At 34.7% G+C, this 18,566-nt stretch overlaps 1 protein-coding gene and 1 long non-coding RNA gene across 3 annotated transcripts; both read left to right on the forward strand.

Annotated features, from left to right (window-relative positions):
- Positions 1-1,651: 1,651 nt before the first annotated feature.
- On the forward strand, positions 1,652-2,542 carry LOC140176654 (uncharacterized). The gene has a single exon (XM_072208187.1). The coding sequence runs from the start codon at positions 1,652-1,654 to the stop codon at positions 2,540-2,542; it is 891 nt and encodes a 296-aa protein (XP_072064288.1).
- Positions 2,543-11,695: 9,153 nt separating this feature from the next.
- Positions 11,696-15,410, forward strand: LOC112727062 (uncharacterized). 2 transcript variants are annotated; one of them, XR_011868352.1, is made up of 5 exons: positions 11,696-11,887; positions 11,959-12,244; positions 12,796-12,969; positions 14,138-14,209; positions 14,313-15,410. It is a non-coding gene; the product is annotated as an uncharacterized lncRNA (long non-coding RNA). The 2 variants fall into 2 exon arrangements; XR_011868353.1 differs by having other exon boundaries at positions 11,699-11,741.
- The last annotated feature ends 3,156 nt before the right edge of the window (positions 15,411-18,566 follow it).

The raw sequence follows: 18,566 nt of genomic DNA on the forward strand, positions 1-18,566 counted from the left end.
GAAAGAGCGATCAGCAAGAACTTCCCTCAGATTGTTGAGGTCAGAGAACTTGGAGCATATAAAGCCTTATTAGTTTTTGATTCTGTGAAGAACGCAGAGGAAGCGTATACCTTCAAAATGAATAGCTTTTTGCAATTTTTTCATAGCGTTTGGCGATGGGAGGAATCAGAACGCAGTGAAACTAGAAGAGTTTGGTTAGAATGCTATGGAGTGCCCCTACACGTTTGGTAAGTGGATACATTCAACAAGATAGGCGGCCTATGGGGGGAAGTAGTAAAATATGATGAAATGACAAAGTCCGCCTTATCTTTCAGTGTTGGCCGAGTGTTAATTGACACTTGTGTGTTTGACAACATTAAATAATGGGTACATATCACTGTGGGCACTAGTGACTTTGATGTCTTTGTAAAGGAGGTGGGATGTGAGATATATGGGAAAAAATGCTTGACGGAAGATGCACTCACTGGGCCGACGTGTGGAAGCTCTAGTTCACATGGTGATGAAATGGTGGCCATGGCGGCAATGTGGGATCCGGTGGCTGAGCTAATCATGACACGGGCTAACGAAAGTGATGAAGATAAGGGTAGAATGGTAACATCATATACTTTTTTGAACGAATGCAATCAAGAGCATTTAAATCCGTATCAATTGCAGAGGATAACGGATTCTTTCAGAATTAAAGAAATTAATGGGGATGCTGATTGTGAGAATTTTGAAGATTGTACGGAGATTGAGTCGGAAAGAATGGTTACATAGGTTTGCTTTGATCAAGGAAGTGGGTCCAAGAATTTTGAAGTCAGGATCAAAGGACAGGAAGAGAAGGGTGTGTGTTTTACAAATAACAAGGCTCAAAAGGAATGTTATGAGTCAAGGATCCTTCTGGGCCATCAGGTTGGTGGGCCACCGTAGCATAACCAATTAGGCCTGCACGTTCAACAAGATAGATCTACTGAAGGTGGGCAGGTTCGAATGCTGCTCATGGGATCCGGTTCGGTGCAGGTGGGGCCCTCCCTAGTGAATGCTGAACGGTGCACTAGCGTAGCGCTCCATCCCTAACGCGCCCAAGTTCACGCCGCTACCAAGGATAGTTCCTCACGTTCTTTAGCGCTGCGAGGTGGCGTGATGCGTGTTCAAGGCTTGCACGGCTTGGAAGCTAAGCAGGGGGCAATTGTACTATAATGGAGGAGAGGTTGGTAGTGCCAAACATGGTGAAAGGGTACAACCAAGGGCTGGACGTGGAGGAATTGGCTGAAGGAAGAATGGGCCGGGCAAACCAAAGGGGCCAAATATTGCAATTGCAAGAGCAGGAGAACGATGGGGTAGTAGTAGCAGGTGAAGACAAAGCCATGAAACATGAGAACGTCAAAGAACGGGCTACTGAGGATATTGGATCTGAAACAGGAGCAGAAGTCACAAATCAAATTGCTGACTAGGGGTTTACGGAGGAAGGACAGATGGCCGAAAATAAGGAAACGTGGAAGTTAGCCATGGAATCTGGTGCGGTTTTTTAAGACGAAGAAGAAGACATTATGGCGATTTTACAAAGCCAAAATGAAGACCTTGCAGCAAAGAGAAAGATAGCAAAACAGAAAGAGGAAGCTAGGAGGAGCAGGCCTAAACAACATAACAAGATGTGTAAAATTTCGTTTAAATGATTTATAGTTGTTGGAATGTTAGAGGCCTAAGAGGGGATGGGAAGTTAAGTATGGTGAAAGAGTTGAAGAAAAAGTATAGATTAAATATGCCAGGTTTGATTGAAACTAAGAGGGAGGTAATGACTAAGTTTGATGTAGTACGTTTGTGGGGTTGTGACACAGTGGGTTGGGACTATGTAGAATCAGTAGGTGCGTCTGGTGGCTTATTATTAATGTGGGACGATTTGTTGTTTAAACAGTCGAACTGTTATAAAGGTGATGGTTGGCTATGCATTGAAGGTTTGTTGACAAAAAATAACTTGAACTGTGCATTCTGCTTGGTGTATGGAGCACATACGCGAAGGGAGAAACTGATAATGTGGGAGGAGTTAAGCTACATTGTGGGCTTATGTCAAGTTCCGTTTTGTTTCATGGGGGACTTTAACGAGATACTAAGGTTAGAGGAAAGGAAAGGCGCTGTTAGTTTGCCGACTACGGCGGAAGATTTTAAGGGATGGGTGCAAGATTCACAGTTAGTGGATTTACCATTAACTGATCGGCAGTTCACATGGATTCGAGGTCGTTCTTGTAGCCGCATTGATAGGATTCTTGTCAGTATAGAGTGGCTTGAGGAGTTTCCAGATACTCGATTGAAAGGGGGACCAAGAGGTCTATCAGATCATTACCCGCTGATTCTAGAAGATACAAGACTAAATGCGGGTCCTAGACCTTTTCGAAGCTTGGATTCCTGGTTTACACATGAAGGGTTTCTGAGGATGGTGAAGGATGAGTGGCAGAATTTGAGTGAGGCTCATTTCACTAATAAGCTGCAGGCCTTGATGATATCGCTGAGGAGATGGCATAAGGACAATTTTGGTGGGATGGATGACAGGATAAAGAAATTTTAAGAGGAGATTAAGAAGATTGATGATATGGTTAGTGCTGGTAGCTATGACGGAACAGTGGAGGCCAGATGGAAGGCTCTTGTGACTTGCTGTGCGAAGTGGTATGCCAGAAAGGAGATCAATTGGAAGCAAATGTCTTGCTCTCAACATGCTAGAGATATGGACAAGAACACTAGGTACTTCCATAACCTAGCATCGGCTAGAAGGAGGAACAACATAATCGATTCCCTAGTAATTAATGGCAGATTAGTGAGAAACCAGGTCAGAATAAAGCTTGCTATTACAGAATTTTATAAAGAGTTGTATCGGCAGGAATTTGCTCCTAGGATTGGGATCCAGGATGGGTTGGTAAAGCTGATTGATGACGAAGATGCAGCATTGTTAGAAGTGATGCCATCACCGGAGGAGATATGAGAGGTAGTTTGGGATTGTGAGTCTAGCAAAATGCGGGGTAGTAATGGATACAATATGAACTTCATAAAGAAATGTTGGGATGAGATTGGTAGAGAATTTATCACAGCTGTGTTGGGGTTCTTCCAAAGTGCAAAGCTACCAACAGACGCTAATGTAACATGGGTAGTGTTAGCTCCAAAATTTGTGGGAGCTAAGGAAATCAAAGACCTAAGGCCGATTAGCGTGGTTGGATGTGTCTATAAGGTGATATCCAAAGTACTGATGAGACGGATGCGTCCAGTGATGCCAGGCTTAATGGGAGAGACTCAGTCTACATTTGTAAAAGGTCGCAAAATCATGATGGTGCTCTCATTGCTTGTGAGACGGTCCATTGGCTGAAATTACGCAAGAAGCAGGCGGCAATTATCAAATTGGACTTTCAGAAAGCGTATGACAGGGTGAGATGGAGCTTTGTGGATATTGTGCTACAGAAGATGGGCTTTGGTCTTAGATGGAGGACATGGGTGAAGGAATGTGTGACTACAATGTCTATGTCAGTGTTGATTAATGGGTCACCAACCAAGCCGTTCAAGATGGAGAGAGGTCTTAGACAAGGAGATCCTCTTTCTCCGTTTCTGTTCGTTCTTGTCGTTGACGTCTTGCACAGGATGGTGGGCAAGGCAGTCAGGAATGGTCGCATTTCTCCATTGTTGGTGGGGAGTGACAGCATAGAGTTATCGCACCTCCAATTTGCAGATGACACCATATTATTTTGCCCACAGGAAACGGAGACACTAGTGAACTATAAGAGACTTCTGCGTTGTTTCGAGCTGATGTCTGGCCTGAGCATTAACTTTGATAAGTCAAGCTTGATTTCGGTTAACTGTGAGAAGGAATGGATGACGAATATGTGTGGTCTGTTGGGATGTGTTGAAGCTACTCTACCTATCAGATACTTGGAAATACCTCTAGGGGCAAATCCTCGGTTGGTGAAAACCTGGAAACCCATCATTGACAAGGTGGAAGATAAGCTAAGCCTATGGAAAGCGAAGTCTCTCAACAAAGCTGGTAAGTTGGTTCTCATAAAATCTATTCTTAATAGCTTGCCAGTATACTACTTAAGCTTGTATAAAATGCCAAAGGCGGCTGCAGAAAGGATTATAGGGTTACAAAGAAGGTTTTTATGGAGTAAAGAAGATGGGAATAATGGTATACCTCTTGTGAAATGGGAATTGGTGCAAGCTCCAAAAAAGTTGGGCGGTTTAGGGGTGGGGGATGCTTTAATTAGAAATGTGTCGCTTCTGTTCAAGTGGTGGTGGCGCTTTTCAAAGGAAGATTGCTCGTTGTGGAAGAAGGTTGTTTGTTCATGTAATCAGCTGAACCCATCTGTAATGTTGTCAAAATAGCCTTTACCGTCAAGAGGTGGCCCGTAGAAAGATATTTGCCAACTTAATATTAGAGAATAAGAAGTAAGAGATACGATGATCAGTGGTTTGTCTATGGAGTTGGGAAATGGCAGACGTATTAGATTCTGGCAGGATGATTGATTACAAAGTGGCTCCTTGAAAGGTAGTTTTCCGAAACTCTTCTCTGTTTCAAATCAACAAGGATCTGTCATAGGAGGCTGTGGGTTCTGGGATGGGTTAGAGTGGATATAGAACTTTCAGTGGAGGAGAGAATTGTTCCAATGGGAGCTAGAGTTACTCAATCAACTTCATGATAGATTACGGCTAGTCAGACTAGCATCTGATAGAGAGGATACAATTATATAGAAATTTAACAGGACATGTGTCTTTTCTACTAATTCCTTTATGCAGGTATTGCAGAAAGAAACTTTTTCGGAGGATATCACGAGCTACAGCTTCACTAGTACCATATGAAGAGGATTGGTTCCTTCAAGAGTTAAACTGTTTGCATGGTTCGTCTTAGTAGGTAGAGTCAACACTAAAGAAAGACTGAGTAGACTAGGCATTATACATCATAATGATAACATTTGTGTCTTGTGTAAAAAGGAAATAGAATTTGTGCATCATCTGTTTCTTGGCTGTGAGTTTACATGGCAGGTGTGGTGTGCGTGGTTGACAAGTGCTGATAGAGCTTGGACAGTTCCAGGGACGGTCAAAGAGCTGTTTGAGAGTTGGAATGAAGTGCCTAATGGTAATTCTGAACAAAAGAAGTTGTTGGTAGGATTCTTTGCAGTTGTCTGGAATATTTAGCTGGAACGAAATCGCAGAGTTTTTCAGAACTCTGTGACAGGAGTTGATGCTATTAAGAATAGGTCGTTTTTGAGTTACAGGGAATGGTGCGGGGTTGATCCGTTTGGTTGTTGATGGCAATGCCGGAGATGACAACGGATTAGTTTCTTTGTACCGTGTTTATGTTCTTAATTTCATTTGTCTTGATTACCTACTTGCTCCACATTAGTGTGTTGAGCTCCTTTTTTTCAAAAAAAAAAATTAAAAAATTAAAAAATTAAAAAATTAATAATATCTAATATTTTTATAATAAATATTAAAAATTTTATTAAATAAAAAGAAAAAAAGAGATATGAAATTTGTGTTCTGATTTAGCTATTCTTATATAGTGAACACTTTATAGGTTAACATTTTTTTTTATTAAAACCACTTTTTGAATAGGCGCTTTTTAGTTAGGATAAAAAAAAAGGTGTTACTATGGCAAAATGGTAGTATTTGAATAAATTGTTTGAAAAAAGTGGTGTTCATACACTGGCAGGTCCAAAATAAATAAAGCCCAACATACAGACACCGTTCGATCTACTCCTACCTAACCTCATAGATGTCAGACACAACAACATGAGTTCGATCCCACTTATCTAAATAAGTAACTGACTCCTAAGATATCTCCTATTTATCTAGAAGGAAGATCTCAACAACTCCCAAGATAAAGGGAACGGTTATCCACCAACAAATGTGGAACTACTCCAAAAGGTGGTTATCTATTCTACTATAAATTCACAAACACCCCTCAGGTATATTCACGTTCCACTCTACTAAAAACCTGCCTAAAGCCTTTGCTAACTTAAGTATCGGAGTCTCTTACAAGTACCACCCCTACCTCCTCACGAGGAACTCGGACAGGCGGCACCTTAGCATATTAAGTCGGAGGCACCTTGGCATATCAAGTCGGACGCTACCACACAAAGGGATCTGGACCTCACGTTTAGGCCCAAATCAACGTTTCAGGTAACCCACGGAACATTGGCACCATTGCCGGAGACCTGGAGCTCAACCCTTGATAATGGCGAATGATTAACAAGATGGTCAGACAACTACTCGGCATGAATAAGATGCAAGTATATTAAAAAGAAGCTGGAATACAGTTTCTATGGATACCAGAAATCTCGTAAAAACTTCTCCTAATAGACAGAGGATATCAAATAGGGATGATGATTCTTCTTCTACAGCTAAATTGGATTAAATATACCAAACGGCAGAGACGAAGATAATGCACTCATAGACACCAACCATGGTGGATTGAAAACTGCAAATTCATCACCGTCGTAAAAATAAAAAGGGGGCTGGGAAAAGGGAACGAGAGTACGAGACTGATCCCAATTTCCTCATGGAGTAGGATGGACAATGACATCTGTGCCGACTTACAACCTCGGAAAGAATCATGATATCCACTCATGGTAATGGAGCAGTTGCATGTTCTAATTTATGAAAAATAAATAAATAAATAAAATGTCCCATATTGGTAAGTAATTAAAGGAGGAATGGAAAACATTATTGGTAAAAATAATGAAACCTTTCTTCTTACCTTATGCCAGAAAATGCGACATCAGCTAATTTGAATGCAACCCAATCGGACAATGAATTGATGAATTCAATTTTTTTCATTGGATTCACAGATTAACTAAAACAGAGTAGTGAATAACATCGAAAATCCTCATGGGATTCATTGGTTGCACATCTTTCAGTGACGACCGCAAGATGGTCGCCCTTCTCTTCGACGCCATCAAACCGCGTCACACGCAATCAAGCTTCCTGATCTGTTCGTCTCCTTTTAACGGAGCCATTGAGGAGGAAGCTAACACTGTCGGCTCCGAGATGACGTCCACGAATGAGGATTCGGGAAAGAGGAAGAGCTGGTTCTTCGACCCCTCAACAACGGCGTCTCAGCCCTTGACGCTCCTAAGCCTCCTCCATGGTCTCGGAGGTTCTCGATTCTTTAGGTTGAACAACTCTGAAGAAACGCAAAGAAATCGTAAATGTTCAAGGACCGACTCACTCTACTCGAATCCGGGATCTCCCGCTCAAGTTGCGTTTCAATTTTCCTCCATGTCATCAGTGCCAATAAAAAAATAATAATAATTCTGTTGTAAAATTTGATGATGTTTACACACCAATCAAAATGGATGGCATCAAGGAAGAAAACACACCATAACCAAAACAAAGGAGAAGAAAACACCGTCCTAAAGTCATTGTGGAAAGCAAATTAAAACAAACTCGAAAGCCAACTGAAGAAAAAAATATTCAACTAACAGAAAACTCAATTGGCAAGAAAAAATATGTGAGAAGAAAAAGAGTAAACAAGATTCCTGCTACTCCGGCAGAAGAAAAAACTAGTCTAATTAAAGACCTAATGGCAAAATCTACAAAAAAAAAGTCTTGTAAAAGGACTTTGTTTGACGGATTTGCTAGCACAAAAAAATGCAATCGCACAACAAAACAATGACAGTGAAATTGAAGACAACATGAATGCAAATCTTCCTTGTGGATAATCACTTTCATGAAAGAGGCATCAAAGTCATCAAGAGGAAGGAAAAAATCAGAAGAAAGTCAACCTGTTAAGAGGAAGGATATAACGAAAAAAATATTATCCCACAAAGAATATACTCCAACAGTAGAAGGGTGCTGGAGAAAGAAATCGCCTAACAAGTCTTATCCAACAGAGGCTATAGTAGGATTCAGTGAACCATTAATACTTAGATCTAACACAAAATCAAGAAGTAGCAAGAAAACAAGAGGGGAAAGCTCTACTATGAAAGAGGCATGGCGTCGTAAACCCAGAATGTAAACAAGCTTTCGAAGAATTCATAAAATTCTTGTGACAAGAGTAAAGTTCATCTCCTACCTAGTTCTGCTCGTCTACTTCAGTCTACTTCAACAGTAAATCTTCAAGCTAGCCAGTACAAAGTCGGGGACAATAATAAAATCCTGATCTAACAAACACTACAGTCACCTTCAATGTCAAAAGAAGTCAACAAGACGGACATCCTCACAATTTAGGGATGGATAACTCCAACCGTTGAATATATCAAGTTCGACATCCTTCTTCAAGAATAAAGGAACGCGAGGAGATTAATGAAAGAAGCTCAGCACTATACCTTAATTAGTTTGTAATATTCTCTATAAAAGAGGGATCTCAATACCTCTATCAAAGTGCGTCCCAACTTCAAATATATGAGATTCTAGACGAAAATCAAATTGAAATCTGTGGAATTTATCTGGGGCAGGTCACCGGCAAAAAGATATTACAAGCTAGCTTCTATTGACAGACTTTTCAAAACTCACACAAATACTATAAGCGTATGGAACAACTCAAACTACCACTGAAGAATCTCTCTTTGACATGCACATGGTACAGAAGCCATGATTCCCATTGACATAAATAAAGAAAAACAAAGGGCAACATTCTACATGAAGTTGGAACACAAAAGAAGATCTCAACAACTCCCAAGGTAAAGGAAATGGTTATCCACCAACAAAGGTGGAACTACTCCAAAAGGTGGTTATCTATTCTACTATAAATATACTCACACCCCTCAGGTATATTCAAATTCACTCTACTAAAAATCTGCCTAAAGTCCTTGCTAACTTAAGTATCGGAATCTCTTGCAGATACCACCCCCCACCTCCTCACGAGGAACTCGAACAGGCGGCACCTTGGCATATCAAGTCCGGCGCTGCCACACAAAAGGATCTGGACCTCACGTTCAGACCCAAATCAACGTTTCAGGTAACCCACAGAACAAGTGGTATTTTAGTAATAAGTTTTAGAAATTGTAGCATATTGGTTCAAAAACCAAAAGAAATAAAGTGAGTGGAGAAGAGAGAGATAATTTTTTAATTTTGAAAAAAAAATATTTTATTTTAATTATAATGAAAATAATACATTATTGTGGTATATTTTAATTGTCAAATTAATAATATATAATATCTTTTAATTTCAATTATAACGAAAAAATATCATATGATAATTTTAGTTGTTAAATTAGTAACTAGTAATAATATAAATGGAAGAGGAAAAAAATAAATAAGAGAAGGAAAAAAAATCTCTTTAATTTTGGAGGATAAAATTTCAATTTAATTGCAATTAAAAATACCATATAACAGATTTTTACCATAAAATTAATAATATATAATGAGTATTTTAAGAAATTTCTCCTAAAATATATGTTAACATTTTATATTTACCTTTGAATTAACATTTATAAGATTTTACACCCATCACAAAATACAACTTACACCTATATAAATCAACACATTATAATTTTCATCCGTATTTTTTAAAATTTACACATATGAATAAGATCAATACAATTTGTGCCTATATTTACCAATAGTTTACATCCGTGTGTACTTATTAATATAATTTAATACATTTTATTGCTCCTTATATTAAGATTCCTCTATTTATTAGGGATCAACGCTTTTAGGATAAGAAATATCAATACGACTAGACGGCCAAGTGATTTTTAAACTAAGTCCGCTTGTTATACACACGTTTCTTCTTCTTTGTGTTTCTTCTTCAACAACGACATCGTCATCGTCGTCATTGTTTGATTTCTTGTCCTCCTTCTTTTTCCTCCTCATCCTCCTCTATTATCATCAACATCATCGTCGTCTTCTTCATCTTCTTCGTTTTTTATATATATTGAAAAAACTAGAGCACATAAATTTTTATTCACATCACAGAAATATTGATGCACGACACAAAAATTTTGGTGCACAGCACAAATTTTTAAAGGACCACATACTCAGGTATTGACACTCAACCAACAAAATACATACAACACAGAAAATTTGGTATATATCTAGGGCTGGAAGTGAGTCAAGCCATCTCATGAGCCAGCTCAAGCTCGACTCGTTAACAGCTCGATAAGCTAAGCTCGTGAGCTGGTGAGCCAAGCTTGAGCCTGAAATTGAGCTCATAAATTAAATGAGTCGAGCTTGAGCTTGGATAAGCTCAGCTCATTAGCTCGTGAGCTGGCTCGATTATATATATATTATAACAATCTTAATTATTTAATATTTATATTTATTTTTTACATGTAATTTTAATATAAGACATAAATAAAAAATTTATAATTTATTAATAGATAAACAATATATAAAATTGATCTTTTCAAATATTTTTAAAAATATATAAGTTATAATTTATTGATATAAAATTATAGATTATGTATATATGTTTCTCTTATTTGAGCCAGCTCGTGAGCTTTTGGTCAGCCGAGTTTGAGCTTAAGAAATAAGCTCGATTGTTAATGAGTCGAGCCATGAGCCAAGCTCAATTTTCGTGATCCAAGCTTGAGCTTGGTCTAACTCGGCTCAGCTCGGCTCACTTCCAGCCCTATATATATCACATAAAATTTGGTGCACAACACAAAAATTTTAATGCATAGCACATAATTTTTGAAAGATTATATGTCCAAAGTATTGACACCTAACCAACAAAATACATATAGTACAAAATTTTGGTGCATAACATAGAAATTTTTTATGAACAGCATATAAATATTTGATGTTCAGCACATAAATTTTTAAAAGATTACAATTGACTCACCCAATTAATAACATACATTCAGAGCAAAAATTTATGTGCTATGTACAATAATTTTTGTATTATGTGTAAAATTTGTCTGTTATCTTATATCGATGAATTTGTGCTATGTATAAAACTTTGTGTGTCGTGTAAAAATTTTTGTGGTACGTCAATAAATTTTAATATTCTCCAACAAAAAATTTGGTGCTAAAAAAGTGAAAAAAAAAAAGAAAAATAGTGATACATACGCGCATTTTTTTTGTTGGAATTAGACTTAATTACAAAAATATTTATACATATAATATCACCAAAAAAATATACGAAATAGTTGGTTAGTATTGGTTTAAATTTAAAATAAAAAAAATTATATTAATGACTATCTAAAATTTCTCGTTTTAAATAATTTTAAAACTTGATGAAAATTTAAAGATGATTATTTTGGTACAATAAAAAATTATACAAATAAAAATAGGACACGTAGAATTTATTATTCACATTAATATTTATTTTTTTAAATATAAATTATATCATTATTTTTACAAAAATATTTTTATAGCTTAATAGAAATAAAAAATATTTTTTTATTTATATAAAAAACATAAATATTCTTTTTTTTTTATTTGACAAAAATATTTTTTTTAAATTAATCAGATTTTAAAATTCAACCGATTTTAATTTTATATTTTTAAATTAAAAAATTTTAAAGAATTAATTATAGCATAAGCTAATTTAATTAATTTTTGTTTTTAATTTTAAAATTCTAAAAAATAAAAATAGTAAAAAGTTGTTTTATTTTTTTTTTATGTAGCTAACATGTTTTTAAATTAATTGACTATAAATAATTATATCTGAAATTAATTTTATAGCGAAATTCTTTTAAATTTTAAACAATTTAAATAACAAAATAAAAACATATCCGACAAAAAAAAAAAACGCAAAAGATTGTTTTTCATCTAGGTTTCTGATGGTAAAAAAGAAGAAACCCTAATCAAACATTCTTCATATTCTCAAGTTGCCCTGTGTTCTTCTCTCCTCTTCCTATCCCTCTCTCCCTGGAGCCCGATCTCTCTCATCTCTCTCACTGTGGCGACGCACTCAAGCTCTCTTCCTCTCTCGTCTCTCTCTGTCTCCGGTCTGTCACTCAAGGTCGTCATCGCTCTCCGTGTCGTCACCCTCTCGCATTCAGAGGAGGAATTGGAAGCTATGAGTGTCAAGAGTTTGATTTAGTAACTGTATAGCTTCCAATTCCTCCTCTTTTTCCTGCACATCCAGTTTGAATGCTCGCATTCAGTCGCGCTCGTCATCGCCGGCGGAAGCAACAGGTCCCGGGACTGGTCGTCGTCGCTCTCTGTCTCATCGTTGTCTTGCACTCAGTCGCGCGCCTTTGTGGCGCTCGTCGTCGCCGGCGGCAGAAGCAGCAGGTCCCAGGCTGGTCGTCGTTGTCGCCGTCAACTTCCTCCTCACCGTCAGCTTCCTCCCCGCGGTCTTCGTCCTTCGCGTAACCAGAAGCTGCTTTCCGATTTGGTGAGTTCCAACAAATTTACCTGTTCTTTCTTTTACAGTTTTGTTGCTGTAATTATCACCGCACTCTGATCTTGTTGCTGAACGTTGAATGTGTTGCTAAAAATATCACTGAACTAGGGTTTTGTTGCTGAAAATCATCACTGACATGAATTTGTTACTGATTATCATTGAACCTTAAATAATTTGTTGCTGAAAATCATCACTGACATGAAATTGTTACTGATTATCATCACTGGACCTTGAATTTGTTGCTGTCTTACTCAAATAATTTGTATTCTTTATTTTGCTTTTGAATGCTAAACTGTTCTAAAGTATACTATAGATTAGTGAAGAAGATGTAAGTACCCATAATCACCTTGGATCTCCACTTCAGTATATATGTATGTTGATAGATGATTCTGATGTTTACTTGAATTGGGTGAAGTTGGAAGTTATTGTTAAAGCATTGAAATGACTTGAAATAGACATGGATGTTGAGGAGGTGATCTCTTTCTCTCCTCCTTTCCTTACTACTAGTTAGTGACTTGAGTTACGGCATGGTTTTATACTAGGTGCGGTCCATGTCAATTCATGGTTCCCATTCTTGATGAAGTGAGCACTCGCCTTAAGGACAAGATCCAGGTAGTCAAGATTGATTCTGAGAAGTAAACTGCGATCACAATTACAGGATTGAGGCCCTGCCAACCTTCATCATCATCAAGGATAGAGAGCCCTTCGATCGATTTGTGAGTTGCTTTTTTGGTTTGGAATGTTCTTAGATGAGGGCTTCTCTTGCCTTGTTAGTTTTGGTGGAATTTTGAAGGTGATTTATAAATTAGTTTAGTAAAGAGGTTAAGACAGCATTCTAATATCACTTATTGTTGAATATAGTCGACTTGCTAGTTCCAAATTAGGACCGGATGTTTGCACATTCATTGTCTCTAAAACTTGTTCTTGTTGACTTTAACATAATGAAAACATGCTTTGCTTACAAGGTTAAGAATCTAATAAGTGCATCTGTTCAAGAATGTTTAAGACCTTAGTCTGTGGTTGATAGCATAAAATGGTAGCATTATCTTTGATTTTCTAGTAGATTGTCACCTATGTTATCTTCACACTCCTTTTGTATATATAACTCTAAATATATTGAAGTTATACCATTATTTTAAATGTTAAGAGAGCTTCTCTTGCTGAATATATTTACTTGAAAGTTCCCTTAGTGCCCACCAATTTTTTAACACAAAATAGAGTTCTCATGTTGAAGCTGCATCATATATTTTGTTTATTTATAGTTTGCATGATCTTTTTTTATTTATTTGGCTGGTTAGTTTAGTTGATTTTATATATTCTCTTTTTATAATTCTTGAAAACAGTGGCCAGAAGACTTTCTAGTTGAGTTTCAAAGTCTAAAAGTAGGCTTCTCTGTGAAAATGGATCATGAAATTGTTAACTGATTATCAATTTACAAACAGGAGGTTACATCATGACAAGGATATAAATTGTAAATTAGTTAGGATTAATATTAGATGAGAAGAAATGAAGAATATCTGTCTAGGAAAATGTAACTCTTTCCCAACTTGCACATTTCATCTTTGTGCAATTACAATAATTATTTTCAATAGTTTGCATAAATGTATATCTCTCAATCACCTATGCAATGTCAAGCATTTGTAGTTTAATGTCCATTAAATTGATATAATCCATGAGTTTCTATTTATCAGATTTTCCATTCCTTCAAAGTTCATATTACCAGTTATTAAAAGAATCAACACCACTTATATTCATGTATTCAATTATACACAGTAATTGTCGTTTATGCACCTAAAAGTAAAGAATACGTCTTATTGGTGAGCTCATAGGACTAAGGTTCTTTGATGTTAAATATAATACAGAAATTGAAATACTATTCTGCAGTAGAAACCAACGCTATAATGGAGCAAAAACAAGGCTGATGAGAAAATGATGCGTAAGGCCGAACAACAGAAGGTTATTCCCTTTCTCATTTTAAATACATTTGGATGTCTACTATTGTTAATCCAGTTTCGTGTGTCCAATTTATTCATTGTGCCATTTGGGAGTTGAATATTAGAGGGAAAAGGAAAAACTGGATAGAAGAATTCATGAACTATAATGACAACTTGACGAAAAAGAAGCATTGGAATTGGAAATTGTGCGTCTGAGAGGAGCTGTTGAAGTAATGAAACACATGGAGGAGGATGAATGAGAGGAGAAGAAGAAACTGGAAGCAGTTGAAGTACTTAATCAAACTCTTGTCATCAAGGAGTAAAACCAATGATGGTAAGAGTTTGATTAAGTACCTCAGCTGCTTCCAATCCCTCCTCTGAATGCGAGACGGCGACGACTGACGACACGGAGAGCAATGGCGACCTTGAGTGCGAGACTGGAGTGATAAACCGCTATTTTACGGTTTATTTTGTACTGAATTGAATTAATTTTATCCATTATTCTTACACTTATTCATATAATTCGCATGTTTTATATTTTCCTTCCTGATTTTGTGTTATGATTGAAAACATGCTTTTTTGGCTTTAAATTTGCTAATTTTAATATTCTCTTATTACCATTCGATGCCGTGATATGTGCATTAAGTGATTTCAGGTTTTCCAGAGCAGGAATGACTTAGAGGATAGAAAGGAAGCATGCAAAAGTGGAAGGAACACAAGAAATCAAGAATTTCAGCATCTGGTAACGACGCGCACGCATGGGCGATGCGTACGCGTGACCAGGAATTTGTTCACTGACGCGTACGCGTAGTTGACGCGTACGCGTGACAGAGTGTCACATGCTGCATCAAACAGAAGACGCTGGGGGAGATTTCTGGGGTGTTTTCGGCCCAGTTTCAAGCCCGAAAATGAAGATTAGAGGCTGCAGAGTGGGGGGATCATTCATTCACACTTTCATTCACATAATTTTAGGTTTAGATGTAGTTTTATAGAGAGAGAGGTTCTCTCCTTTCTCTAGGTTTTAGAGTTTTTTAGTCTTGTTTCTTTTCAATTTCAGAATTCTACCTTGCTTTAATTTAGTTTTTTTCTACTCTTATTTGTTCCAACATTTTAGTTATCTACTTCTCTTATTGATTCCTTTATTTTGCTAATTTAGTTTATGAACTCGTGTTACTCTCAACATGTATTAATGCAATTTATGTTTCACGGTTCTTATTGTTCAATTGCCTTGTTATTGTTATTTCCTTGCTTTGGTTAGTCTTAGATTTTGCTATGTCTTGTTAGTTTTCTGTGTTTTTATATTATGCTTTCCAAGTGTTTGATAAAATGTTTGGTTGGATTTTAAATTAGATTTTTATGTTCTTAATTTGGATTCATCAATTAGAGACTCTTGAGTTATCAAAATTTTTTTGTTGATTGGTGATTGAAAGTTGTTAGTTGGCTTGAGATTCACTAACTCTTATCTTTGATGAAACTTGTGAGCTCAAGTTGAATTGCTCACTTGATTTACCTTCAATTGTTAGAGATTAACTAAATAAGAGCAATTTGTAATTACCATCATAATTGATGATGATAATGAGGATATGAATTCTAATTCTCAATCATTGCTAGGATTTTTTCTTAGTTGTTATTTTATTTCCTTATTATTTACATTACTTGTTTCTTATTATAAAATTCAAAAATATACTTTTCCATAACCAGTTATAAGTACACTTCTCTGCAATTCTTTGAGAGACGACCTGAGGTTTAAATACTTCGGTTAATTTTATTGAGTTTGCTTAAGTGACAAACAATTTAAAATATTGATTGAGGTTTAATTGTCGATTTAGACTATACTTACAACGCGATAATTTTTGTAAAAATTTTTACCGACATTTTTCCTCCGTCACGGAGACAGAAAGAGACTGGGGACGAGAGAGGGAGAGAGCTTGAGTGCGACGCTTCAGTGAGAAAGATGAGAGAGATCAAGCTCCTGGGAGAGAGATAGGAAGATGAGAGAAGAATAATACAGGAAAACCTTGAGAAAATGAAGAAAAATGTTTGATTTTTTTTTTTTGAGATGGTGTTTAAAGAGAGGGTTTCTTTTTCTTTTTTACCATCAGAATCTTAGATGAAGAACAATCTTTTGATATTTTTTTATTCTCAAATATGTTTTTGTTTTATTATTTAAATTATTTGAAATTTAAAAATATATTTGGTTTAATTTTAAAATTTAATTGATTTAAAAGAGTATTTTTGTCTAATAAAAAAAGTAAAGATATTTATGTTTTTTTATAAAATTAAATAAAAATATTTTTATTTCTATTAAATTATAAAGATGTTTTCGTAAAAATAATGATATAATATATATTTTTTTAAAAAAAATTAAATGTTGATATGGATAATATATTTCATATATCCTATTTTTATTTGTTTAAATTTTTTTCGTAGCGGTATGTATGAATTTATCGAATCAATCACCAAATTTAAATGATAGAAAATATACATTATCCTATTTTTAAATAATAGAGATGAAAAAAATATATAAAAATAATTATCATAAGAGTAAAATATATTTTTGTCTTTTAAATTACCTAAAATTGTTAAAATACCTCTAATATTTAATTTGATTTTTTAAATAATTAAAATAAATTAATTATTTACTAATTTATATTTTTTTAAAAATATTTATATCTTTTTTCTTTTATTACTTATATTATTACCATTGCATTTTATGTCGTCCTTAACTACTCTTCTATAATTTTTGGTGACTGTCAGCAAAAATGAAATAGATTTAATTTTTTATTTTTACACATACTATTACCAAAAAATAGATTAATTTTTTTCTCCCACATTTTTTCAACTACTGCTAACGAAAATGGTAAAAAAGAAAAAAGATTCAATTTTTTTCTATTTTCACTTGTAGTAATAAAAAAATATGAGACAAAATTTTTTATCTATTTTCACTAGCAGCTTTTGCAGTCTTTTACTGCAAAAATAAAACTAAATATACAAATGAATATTCCAATTTAAATGGATAAATAATTTTTTTAGAGAAAATTCCACTCCACTCTCCTACGAGATGCTAAAATGACAATTCCCTCCTCTCTATTTATAAAATGTACATTCCCCTCCCTTATAACTTTTAAAAAACCTTCTCTTTAATCTATTTTAATTTTTTTGTGTTAACTAATGTTAACTTTATCCATTTTTCAAAAAAAAAATATTTTTTACAAAAATACTCTTTAGCAAAAATTTTATTTTTTTGTCATTAAATTTTGCTTACCAAAATATCCTTTAATAAAAATTTTTTTATTGATTAAATTATATTTTCATCATAATATTTTTAAAAAATTTAATAATTAAATTATTTTTTTCTAAGATACCGTTCAATAATTTTTTAATTATTAAATTAGGATTTTACCAAAATTTTTGTTAATATTTTTTTATATTTTACTATTAATTTTTTGATATCAATATATATTATTATAATATTAAAAAAATTTTAGTAAAATTATTTTTCAATATTAATTGTTATACATATTAACAATGGTAAAATTTTTTTATTTAATGTTAAAATAATATACATTGATATAAAAAAATTTATAGTAAAATATAAAAAAAATGTTAACAAAAATTTTGATAAAATTATAATTTAATAATTAAAAAATTATAGAAAGATATCTTAAAAAAAAATAATTTAATTATTAAATTTTTTAAAAAATATTTTGGTAAAAATATAATTTAATTAATAAAAAAATAATTTATTAAAGAGTATTTTGGTAAGCAAAATTTAATAACAAAAAAATAAAATTTTTGCTAAAGGGTATTTTTGTAAAAAATAATTTTTTTCTTGAAAAATAGATAAAGTTAACATTAGTTAACACAAAATTTAAAATAGATTAAAGATGAGATTTTCTAAAAGTTATAAGGGAAAAAAATGTACATTTTATAAATAGAGAGGATGAGAGTGTCATTTTACCATTTCGCAGGAAAGCGGAGTGGAATTTTCTCATTTTTTTATTTAAATGAAAAAAAAAGCCATTCTTTTACCCAAACTACAAAAAAATAAATCTTCACACTTCACAGTTAAGGCTGGCAATTCATACCCTACCCGCATGTATTCAATCCGGTCCAATTCGTTCGGGTAGGATAGACTACCCAATCCGCTACAAATATGATAGGGTACGATCAGGGTATGCTTGCGGATAGGGTAGAGTACAGGTTTAGGGTGTACCCTACCTTACCCACACCTCATATATATTTTATAAAAATTAGGTATATAGTGAATCACAGTGAACGAGCTGTCGCATTCACTCTCTCTTCCTCTCTCAATAACTCAAAACAATGTATGTTATGAGTGATTCAAACCCTCACATACTACCCATCTAAAGCCCCTC

This window comes from Arachis hypogaea, chromosome 12, assembly GCF_003086295.3.
Source record: "Arachis hypogaea cultivar Tifrunner chromosome 12, arahy.Tifrunner.gnm2.J5K5, whole genome shotgun sequence".
In the NCBI taxonomy this organism is placed as follows: domain Eukaryota; kingdom Viridiplantae; phylum Streptophyta; class Magnoliopsida; order Fabales; family Fabaceae; genus Arachis; species Arachis hypogaea.